General features: G+C 52.8%; 1 protein-coding gene across 2 annotated transcripts in view; it reads right to left on the minus strand.

Annotated features, from left to right (window-relative positions):
* ADCY1 (adenylate cyclase 1) overlaps nt 1-12,116 on the minus strand; it is a 99,978-nt gene that overhangs the window by 14,690 nt on the left and 73,172 nt on the right. The window contains exons 12-18 of one of the 2 annotated variants that reach the window (XR_002340263.1): nt 10,899-10,988; nt 10,167-10,423; nt 9,842-9,968; nt 6,988-7,104; nt 5,848-5,994; nt 5,141-5,258; nt 1,195-1,309 (exon numbers count right to left, since the gene is read on the minus strand). Coding sequence is in view for 1 of the 2 variants with exons in the window: in XM_021078661.1 (XP_020934320.1) it covers nt 1,195-1,309; nt 5,141-5,239; nt 5,848-5,994; nt 6,988-7,104; nt 9,842-9,968; nt 10,167-10,423; nt 10,899-10,988 (952 nt within the window). In the remaining variant the exon portion in view is untranslated. The remainder of the gene's footprint in view (nt 1-1,194; nt 1,310-5,140; nt 5,259-5,847; nt 5,995-6,987; nt 7,105-9,841; nt 9,969-10,166; nt 10,424-10,898; nt 10,989-12,116) is intronic. The other variant, XM_021078661.1, reaches the window with a different exon arrangement.

Consider the following 12,116-nt stretch of genomic DNA (forward strand, 5'->3'; position numbering starts at 1 on the left):
TGGAGGAGGGAGGGAGGGAGGAGGAAAGAAGGAAAGGAGGAACTCAGACGTCTCTAGGGAGTTCGCTCTTGGCCCAGCAGGTTAAGGATCCCGCATTGTCACTGCAGCAGCTTGGGTCGCTGCTGTGGCGCAGGTTCAATCCCTGGCCCAGGAACCTTTGCATGCCACGAGCACGGCCAAAAAAAGAAGAAAAAAAATAGACTGTGGAGATGGTGAGGGGGAAAAGGGCAGCTGCTTGTGGGACTGAAGATCTAAAACGGCAAATATTTCAAGAGGAGACAAAAAAATTTAGATTTTTTTCTGTGGACACTAATTTTAAAATATTGATAGCTAAAATTAAAAAAAAAAAAAACCCTCATAAATCTCTAGTCTATATCCTGAACTAGTAAAGAATTTTCTGGTAAACTATCTTTATCCCAGAAAAAAAGTGAGTTTAGGAGTGCCTGCTGTGGCTCAGCTGATTAAGAACCTGACATAGTATCCGTGAGGATGCAAGTTCAATCCCTGGCCTCGCTCAGTGGGTTGGGGACCCAGCGTTGCCGTGAGCTATGGTGGAGGTCGCAGATGTGGCTCAGATCCTGCGTTGCTGCGGCTGTGGCATAGGCCGGAAGTGGCAGCTCTGATTCAATCCCTACCCTGGGAATTTCCATATGCTGCGGTTGCGGCCCTGAAAAAAAAGGGGGAGTTTAAGACCTAAAAAAACCCCCCAAAACCCTGCAGTTTGAAAAGTTAGGGAGGAACTTAGACCCCAGATGGTTCCCCTCCCCACTGACAGGCGACGGGAGGGAGCCCAGGAGGACAAAGCCTTAGTCCGTACAGCTGGCCTCCTGCACAGCCAGGGCCCCCGTGTTTCAGGCCTGCAAACGAGGACATGGGGCCTCTCCCCCCAGCTAAGTGTGGGCCCAGAGCACACTCATCAAGATTAGATCAAGATTCCTCATGCATTTCATGAATCAGACAACTCGTCAGGTCCTAAGTCACTGGTTGGCACACTCAGCTAGCTGCCCCTAAGCTGGTAGGCACGCCCAGCTCTCCCTGCATCCCAGGGTCTCCTCTGGGTGGCGCCATCCTCCTTCTGGTGAGACAAGGGAGCTTGGATCCCCGCTTCTAGGGGGAGGGGGAGGGCCTCCAGCTCCCGGCAGGTGCGGGAAGAGGGCACGGACCCAAGGGATGGGACGGCTGGCAGTCACGTACCCACACGGAGCACGAAGTCGTTGTAAGACTGGTAGTTGATCTCATCCAAGACATCAAACATCTCAATGGCAAAGTCCGCCAACGTGCTGAGATGGGAGGAGATGCATTTCTTAGCCTGGAAGGGAGCAGACACGGTTTATTAGGCTGGAGGGGTGCAAGGGCAGAGGGGGCCAGGACACGCAGCCAGTGACCTGCAGAGGGGAAGAGTCTGTACCCCTGCTGGGATCAGGGACTTGACCCCCACATCAACCATGCAGCAGCCTGCTGGCTGGGACTGGGGCTGGGGGCTGGCTGGGTGGTTTTCATCAGGGACTGCCTGGCACCCTACAGCTGCCCTGGGCGGTGCTTGGCATCCCATTCTATGGGCAGCAAACCAAGACAGAGGTGGAATATTACCGCCCAAGGCGGAGACTGAGGCCGCTGGAGCCCAGGCAGAGCCCTTCCGCATGAATGGCGTGGGAGGAACCCCTGCAGTGGTAGACCAGATGTCCTACTCCAGTTCCAACAGTGTTGTCGTTCGTTTGCTCCAAGTGAGCAAAGCAGGGTGAGCGTCGTGGGTGTGAGTGTGCGCTCACTGCGGGAAGGAGGTGCTGCCCCCCTCCTCACACAGGTCCATCTCTTCCCCTGCGTTGTGCGGAAAGATGCCCTCTTTTGTGAAACAACAACAGTAATTTTTTTTTCTTTTTTTTCATGATTCAAGCTTTCCCATTTTTCTCTTTTTAGAGATATTTTCACAGTTCCCAAAGTTATGGAACTAATGCTTAAAAAACTTAACTGATGATTTTTTTAAATAATCGTTTTAGATTTACTTGTAAATGAACAGCTTAGAGAGGTCCCATGTTCTAGCCCGTGGCCCCCCCCCCCCCCCCCCCCGCCCACAGAAAGTTTGTCCTCTTGTTAGTATCTTGCTTGGGGTATGGAGCGCTTGTGACCACTGCTGAAGCTACAGTGATTCATCATTAACTAAAATCCAGTTTACAGGAGGGTTCACTCTATGTGCTATATGGTCTCTGGGCTTTGACAAAGGGAGAATTTCATGTGTCTGCAGTTTCAGCAGCATATAGAATCATTTCACTGTCCTCCAAACCCCTAGTAGTTTTCTGTTTCGGAAGGTTATTAATTACTGATTCAATTACTTCAATGGACATAAGCCTATCCAGAGCATCTACTTCTTATACAAATTTTGGCAGATTATGTCTTTTAAAGAATCGGTCCAGGAGTTCCCGTCGTGGCGCAGTGGTTAACGAATCCAACTAGGAACCATGAGGTTGCGGGTTCGGTCCCTGCCCTTGCTCAGTGGGTTAACGATCCGGCGTTGCCGTGAGCTGTGGTGTAGGTTGCAGATGCGGCTCGGATCCAGCGTTGCTGTGGCTCTGGCGTAGGCTGGTGGCTACAGCTCCGATTCGACCCCTAGCCTGGGAACCTCCATATGCCGCGGGAGCGGCCCAAGAAATAGCAAAAAGACAAAAAAAAAAAAAAAAAGAATCGGTCCATTCCACCTAAGCTATCAAATTGGGGGGCATATTGTTGTATTTTTTAAATACAAATTGAAAAGAGTAACTTCTAAATATTTTATTTTCTCATCGCCCATAATTAATATACAGAGATAAAACAGAAATTTGTATGCCGATTTTGTATCCAGCAAGTTTGGTAAAGGCACTTAAAAATTCTAGTAGTTTTCATATTTTAGCACTGAGTATCCTTAGGACACAAGCAAAATATGAAAATGATGGTTTCGTTCCTACTTTTGAAAAATACATAAAATCTTCCATTTACTTTTCTTCTCTTATTCGACTGGCTAGGACCAGTATCATGGAGTTGTCTAAAATAGACTTTAGTATTTTTTAATGTCCATTGGTTTAGTGAAATGACCCCTCCTTCATTTCTAATATTAATAACTGGTGACTCTTCCCTTTTTTCTTAGCTAGTAATGGCTAGAGATTATCAATTTTATTGATCTTTTCAAAAAGTCTACTTTTGGTTTTATCGATTTTCTTAGTTTTCTCGTCTCTGATTTCATTGATTTGGGCTCCGACTTTTATTATTTTTTCTTCTCTTGCTTCAGGTTTGCATTACTCCTTTTTCTCTACTTTCCTAAGGTGGAAGCTTGGATTATTTATTGTGAATTGGTCTTTTTCAATGTACAAATTCAATGATGTTAATTTCTCTAAGCACTGTTTTTTTGTATCCCCCAAATTTTGATAAGTTGTATTTTCATTTTCATTTAGTTCAAAATATTTTTCAACTTCTCTTGAGATTTCTTCTTTGTCCCGTGTGTCATTTAGAAGTGTTTCGTGGGAGTTCCTGTGGTGGCACAGTGGTCATGAACCCGACTAGCATCCATGAGGATGTGGGTTCAATCCCTGGCTTTGCTCAATGGGTTAAGGATCCAGAGTGGCCATGAGCTCTGCTGTAGGTTGCAGGCAGGTCTTGGATCCGGTGTTGCTGTTGCTGTGGCATAGGCCAGGAGCCAGAGCTCTGATTCGACCCCTGGCCTGGGAACTTCCATATGTGGTGGGTGTGGCCCTAAAAAGATTGGGAAAAAAAAAAAAAGAAGAAGAAGAAGAAGCCTTTTGCTTCATCTCCAAATACTTTGGAATTTTCCAACTGTTTCCTAGCAATAGATTTCTACTCTGGTCTGAGAATACAGTTTATATGATTTCAATTCTTTTGCACGTGTTGTGTTTGACGGCCTAGAATGTGGTCTATCTTGGTAAATGTTCCATGTGAGCTTCAAAAGAAGCTTCTGCTATTGCTGGATGAAGTAGTCGACAGAGGTCAATTACATCCAGGCGATGGATGATGTTCAGTTCAGATCTTTATAGATTTTCAGCCCACTGCATCTACCCGTTACTGAGGGTGGGGCACCGACATCTCCAACTAAGTACTGGATCCATCTATGTCTCCTTGTGGTTTTCTCCAGCTGTTACGTGCATAAATATTAAAGATTGTTAGGTCTTCTTGAAGAATTAACTCCTTTTTTACTACACAATGTCCCTATTTTATTTTGTTTGTTTGTGTTTTTGTTTTTGCCTTTTTCAGGGCTGCTCCCACAGCATATGGAGGTTCCCAGGCTAGGGATCTAATCCAAGCTGTAGCTACCAGCTTACACCAGAGCCACAGCAACATGGGATCCGAGCTGCGTCTGTGACCTACACCACAGCTCAGGGCAACGCTGGATCCTGAACTCACTGAGCAAGGCCAGGGATCGAACCCGCAACCTCATGGTTCCTAGTCGGATTCATTAACCACTGAGCCACGACCAGATCTCCCCAGTGTCCCTCTTTATCCCTGATAAGTTTCCTTGATCTGCAGTTTACTTCATCTGAAATTACGATATCATGCAGCTGTTTGAGTTTTTAATAGTGCTAATATGGGTATTTCTTTTTATTTTGAATGCACCTGAGACTTTAAAACATGTTTCCTGCAGAAAACCTAGTGGCGTCTTGTTTGTTAGCCACTCTGTCGGTTGCTGGGTTTTAATTGCCATGTTTAAACCATGCACATTTAAGGTGCTTATTGTTATATTTAGCTCAGTACCTGCCATATGTATAACTGCTTCCTATTCATGGCACCTTTTTTTTTTAACACCTTCCTCTCTTTGTCTGTCTTTCGTGTAGGGGCAACCTGAAGACTCTAGTCACAATCCTGCACCAGGAAAGGGGGACACTCAGTGGTGCCAGGCTGCCTGGGTGGGCGTGGGGCTGGTGGGGAGGGGGCAGGGCGGGAGGATGTCCCTGAGACCAGCCTTTGGTGTGGACTTTCCACGGAAGGTTGTGTCTAGAAAGAGCCAGCCACGGACAAGATAGCCTGCAGGCAGCTGCCCTAATCCAATGCAGAGGGCAAGCCGAGGCCCAAGGCGAGGAGCCTGGCCGTGGTCTGTGGGCAGCTGGGGCAGAGCTGGGACCCAGTCCCTGAGCGGGCACGCCTGACAGCCGGCACCCACCTTGGCCCCGGCCGTGGGCGCCAGCCCCACAGCAGCCATGTAGGTGCTTCCGATGGTCTTGATCTTCTCCAGGTCCTTGTAAAAGTCCTTGTCCATGAGCTTTGTTTGAAACACAAAACTGTTAAACGTTACATAACATTTTAGAGACGCCACGGCAGTGTACAGCCGCCAGGAGCAACCGCAGAGCAGATGGGCACGTTCTGGAAAGCAACGGTGTCTTCTTCGTGTGGGCACGAGAGACGTTCTGGGGCTGAACGAAGAAACGCAGGGCCTCGGGGGCGCCAGCAAAGGCATTTAAAAGAGGAGCCAAAGGTGGGGGGGGGCCCAGGCAAACACACCCCAGTCCTCCAGCAGCTGAGCTTGCGACCACCCAGGAGGAGGGCAGGGTCCATGGTGAGGGAAGCTGGACTCACACAGATGAGACCCGGATGTGGCAGGTGCAGAGGTGTCTGCCCGCCCATCCTGCAGGTGAGGCTGCCCACCTGAGCCCAGCATTTACAAGGCAGAGCGTGGGTGCCAGGACTGCCCCCCGCATCCCAAGGCAAAGCCCCTTCCTCCACAGTCACGGTCCTATGGGATTCCCAAGGACCCAGAATGCATGCGCTCCTCCCTGTGCCAGCGCCGCGCGCGGGCTACACAGGTGGACGCACTTCTGCCCTCGGCTGGAGGAGGGCCCCCGGGGGTCAGGACCGTGGGGGGGCCCTTACCTCGTCGAAGTCGGCAATGATCTCGTTGAGGAGGCGCAGGCACTCCACCCCCATGTTGTTACCGTCCAGCTCGATGTAGAAGTCGTTGAAGTTGGGGATGGAGGCAAACATGACCCCCACCTGCGAGTAGGACTGGTAGTACAGGTCCTGGGGGTCAAAGGCTGGGTCAGCCACTGGCACCCACAGGGCGGCCGGAGCGGCATGCAGGGCTGGCCCTGGGGACGGATGGACGGGCCCCGCGGGCCAGGTCCCGAGACATGGCTGGAACCCATGGCTGCCGGACACTCTGGGACCCCGAGCCACACAAGGAGGGGCTCGGAGGATCTAGGACGACCCAGTGTTTTTCAGCTCACAGGTGCGTGTGGAGCCCCCTGTGGGGGTGGGGGAGCAGCAAAGCGATGGGCTCTGGACCCCTGGGCCCAGAGGGATGAGATAACGAGGCCTGGAGCTATTTCCGGCCAAAGCCGGTCAAACTGAGCCTGGCGTTTACACCTCTAAGACCTAAAAACCCAGCCCGAGCTTCTTTATGTCTGAGCCAGCTCTTGCGAGCTCTGCTCTGTGCTGTTTGGGTCGTCCCAGGGCTTTCCTGCAGCGGGTCGTGGCCACCAGGATGTTCGGACCAACCCAGACCGCACGGACCACGCAGAGAACCACCCACTAGCCCTGCAGCCGGGCATGCGCGGCCAGGCCAACCACGCGGGGCACAGTTTCTACGGCACATGCAGACGACTCAGCCAGGAGGGGGCCCCCCAGACGGAGGAGCCAGGCCTGACAGGCGCTTCTCCCCCTTGTGGGAGGTCTGCCGAAGCCCTCGCCCTTCCTGGTGGGGGAAGGGGATGCTGTGCCGTCCTGAGATCAAAGAGGAGGACACGATCATTCTGGCCACGTGTCAACCCCACGTCCCGGGAGCCTCCTGATGGCCCAGCCTCATCCTGTCCTTAGGGCTGCGCAGAGGGGGCCCCTTGACCTCCGTGCCGCCGAGGGCTTGGAAAGGGCCACCCTTCGCAATCTGAGGCAGAGGTAACAGGAGGCGCCCTCTGGGTCAGACCCCCAGCTGGGCCCTGCAGCCACGCCACCTCCCCCCCGAAACCCAGCCGGGCTAGTGACAGAAAGCAGGTGCCGCCCGGGCCGCAGGCTCACCATGTTGCGGGGGTTGGACATGAGGAAGTGCTGGGCCACGTGGGCCGGCAGGAGGTTGAAAAGGATCCTCTTGTTGTCCAGCTTCACCCTCTCCATGTCGTCCCGCTCCTCCTCGGCCTGCGGCGGGGACCTCCGTTAGTCACCGCCCGTCCGTTCACACGCTTCCTTCGCTCACTCCACCACCGGCCACGTGACCAGAGTCCCTCCTGGACCAGACCCTGAACCTGTGTCCCACCCGGGCCCTGACTCGGGGCCTCTGCGCAGTCTCAGCAAGAACCCTGCCCGGTCAGTTTAACCCGTCACCCCATCCTTGACATCCAACCACCCCAGACGTCTGATGGGGCTCCTCATCTTCGACCTCCTCCAGGCGATGCCAGGTCACCTTGGCCTGCCCTCAGCACGACTCCCGTTAGATCAGTTTAGCCACAACCCCCCTCACCACTGATGTCTCCTCTTTTTTTTTTTTTTTTTTTTGCCTATTCTAGGGCTGCACCCGAGGCACATGGACGTTCCCAGGCCAGGGGTCGAATCGGAGCTGTGGCCGCCAGCCTACACCACAGCCACAGCAACTCAGGATCCGAGCCAAGTCTGTGACCTACACCACAGCTCATGGCAATGCCGGATCCTTAATCCACGGAGCCAGGCCAGGGATCGAACCTGCAACCTCATGGTTCCTAGTCGGGTTCATTAACCCCTGAGCCATAATGGGAACTCCTGATGTCTCCTCTTAATAATTTCCTATCCCCTGGCCCCACCCTGTTCCTGGGCTATAAACCCCCGCTCGCCCACACGGTCTTTGAGGCTGAGCCTCATCTCCCCGCCCCCTGCGAGAGGCCCGGCAGGGGTCCCTACACCTGAGGCCATGATCCGGAAGAACACCTGCCTGACCCTCTTTCACGAGAGGGTCATTACTCATCACACCTTTAACACCGGCTTCCTTCTAACCGTCCAGACTAAACACCAAGAGCGCCAGTGGTCTACGCCAGGCTCGTCTCTGCACCCTCACCAGAGTGACTAGATCAATGCTATGGGTCCTGATCTGGCTCAGACCAGGGTGAGCTCTGCCAGGGACGTGGGCATGCACAGAGTCCGAGATTAGGGTCAGCGGACACAGCCATGTGGGAAAGAAAAGCTCCAGGAGGGAGCTGGGAACCTCTCCTAAGACACGTACAATTAATTTCCTATTAAAGAGAACTACCACATGATCCAGCAATCCCACTCCTGAGCATCTATCCAGAGAAAACCATAATTCCAAAAGACACATGCACCCCAATGTTCACTGCAGCACTATTTACAACAGCCAAGCCCTGGAAGCCACCTGTATGTCCGTCAATGGAGGAATGGATAAAGAAGATGTGGTACATACACACAGGGGAACATTACTCAGCCATGAAAAAGAATGAAATAATGCCATTTGTAGCAAGACAGATGGACCCAGAAACTGTGACACTAAGTGCAGTTAGACAGTGAAAGACAAACATCATATGATATCACCTATATGTGGACTCTTTAAACAAGGATACAGGAGTTCCCGTCATGGCTCAGTGGTTAACAAACCCAACTAGTATCCCTGAGGACACATGTTCCCTCCCTGGCCTCGCTCAGTGGGTTCAGGACCCGGCGTTGCCATGAGCTGTGGTGTAGGTCGCAGACATGCCTCGGATCCCACATTGCTGTGGCTGTGGTGTAGGCCGGCGGCTACAGCTCCTTTTGGACCCCTAGCCTGGGAACTTCCATATGCTGCAGGTGAAGCCCTAAAAAAGACAAAAAAGAAGAAGAATGGATATGTGTCTATATATGACTGAATCACTTTGTTGTTCAGCAGAAATTATTACAACCTTGTAAATCAACTATACTTCAATAAAACTTTTTAAAAATAAAAAAAACTCCAAAAAAATTTCCTATTAACATGTGTTCACTGATGTACACAAAAGAAAGTCTTTGTTAAAGTTCTTATACTATATGTGAGGTAACATACCACTCGAAGACAGACTATGATAATATCCATTAAAATAATACAACAGGAGTTCCCGTCGTGGTGCAGCGGAAACGAATCCAACTAGGAACCATGAGGTTGCGGGTTTGATCCCTGGCCTCGCTCAGTGGGTTAAGGATCCGGTGTTGCTGTGAGCTGAGGTGTAGGTCACAGACACAGCTCAGATCCTGCATTGCTGTGGCTGTGGTGCAGGCTGGCAGCTGCAGCTCCGATTCAAACCCTAGCCTTGAACTTCTATATGCTGCGGGTATGGCCCTAAAAAGACAAAAAGAAAACAAAAAGAAAAAAGAAACAGGCAAATCCACAGAAACAGAAAGTAGATTAGTGGTGGCTCAGGGCTGTGGGATGGCTAGAAATGGGGAGTGACTGCTAATGACTATGGGAGTTCTTTGGGGGGGGGCCCTAAAAATGTACTAAAGTTGACTGTGGTGTCAGTTGCACAACCCTGAGAATATACTGAAAACCACTGATTTGTAGGGGTTTTTTCATTTTTATTTTTTATGGCCACACCCACAGCATGTGGAAGTTCCTGGGCCAGGGACTGAATCCCAGCCATGGCTGTGGCAACACCGGATCCTTTACCCCACTGCAGCAGACTGGGGATCAAACCCGCACCTCTGCAGTGACCGGAGCCACTGCAGTCGGATTCTTAACCTGGTGTGCCACAGCAGGAGCTCCTGAACCCTACACTTTCTATGGGCGGGTGAGTCCTGTGGGATGTGAATTACATCTGAATTTACTACAAGTCTAGGGTGCGCCAGGTGAGATCTGGCATCTTCGGGAGTTTCCCACACGCCTCCCAAGGGCTTCCTGGCCACCCCCCACCCCACCCCAAGGAAGCAGAGGGGCTCCTCTTGCCTGAGCTGCCCAGAGGTAGTCCAGCCGCAGCTTGATATCCACCTGCCGGGCGTGCAAGGCCAGCGCACATGAGAACAGCAGGATGGCCAAGATGGGCTCGAAGCTGCGCCCAGAGACGGCGCCGCCCCTGGGGAAATAAGCCCCCATCAGTGCCAAGAACACAAGACCCGTCCCCAGCGGGCCCCTCAGACATGACCCCCCTGGCGGCGCCCAGGACGAACCCCGGCTGAGGGCTGCATCTCCCAGGAAACCCGACGTGATGCTTTCGCACTAACAGGCTTCTCGTCAGCCAATCAGAGCACAGGGCACCCCTCGGCGTACCTACCCCACGGCCTTCGTGTACCCGCTGAGCTCCAGGACCAGGATGTAGGACGTGGTGAGCACGGCAAGCAGGATCATTTTCGGCAGGGAGGAGACGCGCAGGAACGTGACCAGCGGGAGGGTGCCCACGAGGCCGCAGAGCAGGGCGTGCGGCGCAGACTCGCAGGGCGGGGCGGGCAGCATGGGGGCCCGGCCCCCCGATGACAGGACCACCAGGGACCCGTTGGGGCTGGAGCTCCAGGTCCAAGGCAGGCAGCCCACCTGGAGGGGGATGGAGGGACCAGGCGCGTGGGAGGGGGCCCTCCTCCCCAGCCCCTTGCGAGCTCCCTCTCCGACCACTCCCCGAGGGCCACCAGCAGGCCCTCAGACACTCCCACCCCCTGAGAGCCTTTCTAGACTCCTGACCAGAGGGGCAGCCGGATTCCCAGGGCCTGGCCCAGCAGGCACGAGACTCCTCACCATCCTCTGAAAGCACTCAACTCCATCCCGCACCCCCCACCCCCCACCACCTCCTTCCTGTTTCTCTGCCCCAGCTCCTGGGCTCTGCCCTCTGAAGGGCAGGGTCTCCCATTTCCAGATCACATGTCCTCCACTGGCTAGCCCCCCCCCAGCTCATCTCCAAAGCCCCTGTTTCCCTCCCCAACCCCGGGGCCGGCCCTCTATGCGGCCCCTGAAGATGCCCCACCTCCCGGCAGCTCTCACTACACCGGGCCCGCGGCCAGGCGGAGATGCTCACCACGCATCCTTGGGCCACGGAGTAGATCAGGACCACTATGAAGATACATAAGACTGTGCGGATCTGGATCGTCAGGCACCCTGGAAAACACTGAACACCACGATACTTGTTGCGGCATACGGAGGTTCCCAGGCTAGGGGTGGACTCAGAGCTGCAGACGCCGGCCTACACCACAGCCACAGCAACTCGGGATCTGAGCCACGTCTGTGACCTACACCACAGCTCATGGAAGACGGGATCCTTAACCCACTGAGCGAGGCCAGGGACCGAACCCACATCCTCACGAATGCTAGTCAGGTTCATTACCACCGAGCCACAGCGGGAACTCCCTGTAACGGGATTTTTAAAACAACTCTGGTGACCAAGTCGCTCATGGCCACGGTAAATCATTCACAATAACGACGTCCAGAGCCGCGAGAACGCAGCTGGAGTCTCTCCCACTATTCCCCCTCCACACCCATTTCTTGGCTGTTTTCAGGTAATTAATTTCCCAGGTGGGAAAACTGCAAAACCAAAAGAAGGAAAACTGATGTGTCTTTAAATGAAAAAGCAGCAGCTCCCACCCCTCCCCCACGCTGTGACATTGATCGGCCTGAAGTTCACTGAATAGACTAACGCCACATTATCAAAATCTGGCCTCTTTCTGTCTCAGAAATGGCAAGCCTTCCCATCTATTTGTGTCTTCTTTTACATGCCTTAACTAAGTTTTATATCGTTAGAGATATATATAAATATGTATTTTTATGGGCTCTATATACTTTTTGTCAAGTTATTAGAAATTCCATTTCCAGCCTATTAACTTTACATGCATTTTGCAATACCCAACAAATGATTCAGGAATGAAAGAAGTTCTTGGACTCATAGGTCTGAAATTAGAAATGAAAACAAAAGCAGAGACCGCAGGGACCTTACAGAAAACCGTGAGCAGCCAGGGAGCCCAGGGCCATCCGCGCAGTTAGACCTCCCCTCCCACCCTTGAAGCCGGGATCATCACGGCCCCTGCCCTGCGGAGGAGGAAACGCAGCCCAGCACCTCCAGCCAAGCTCACTCATTCTCCAGCCCAGGACCAGAGCGGTGTGCCCCAGCTCACACGGCAGAGGACACGGATCTGGGTACCTGATTCAGGTTCCAATACCGTTGTATTGTCCTCGAAACCCACGTCTCCTCTGTGCTTGCTAGAAGAGCTGTTCTGTGGTGGTGCCAGGCCCTGTTGCCTGC

Source organism: Sus scrofa, chromosome 18, assembly GCF_000003025.6.
Source record: "Sus scrofa isolate TJ Tabasco breed Duroc chromosome 18, Sscrofa11.1, whole genome shotgun sequence".
Lineage (NCBI taxonomy): Eukaryota > Metazoa > Chordata > Mammalia > Artiodactyla > Suidae > Sus > Sus scrofa.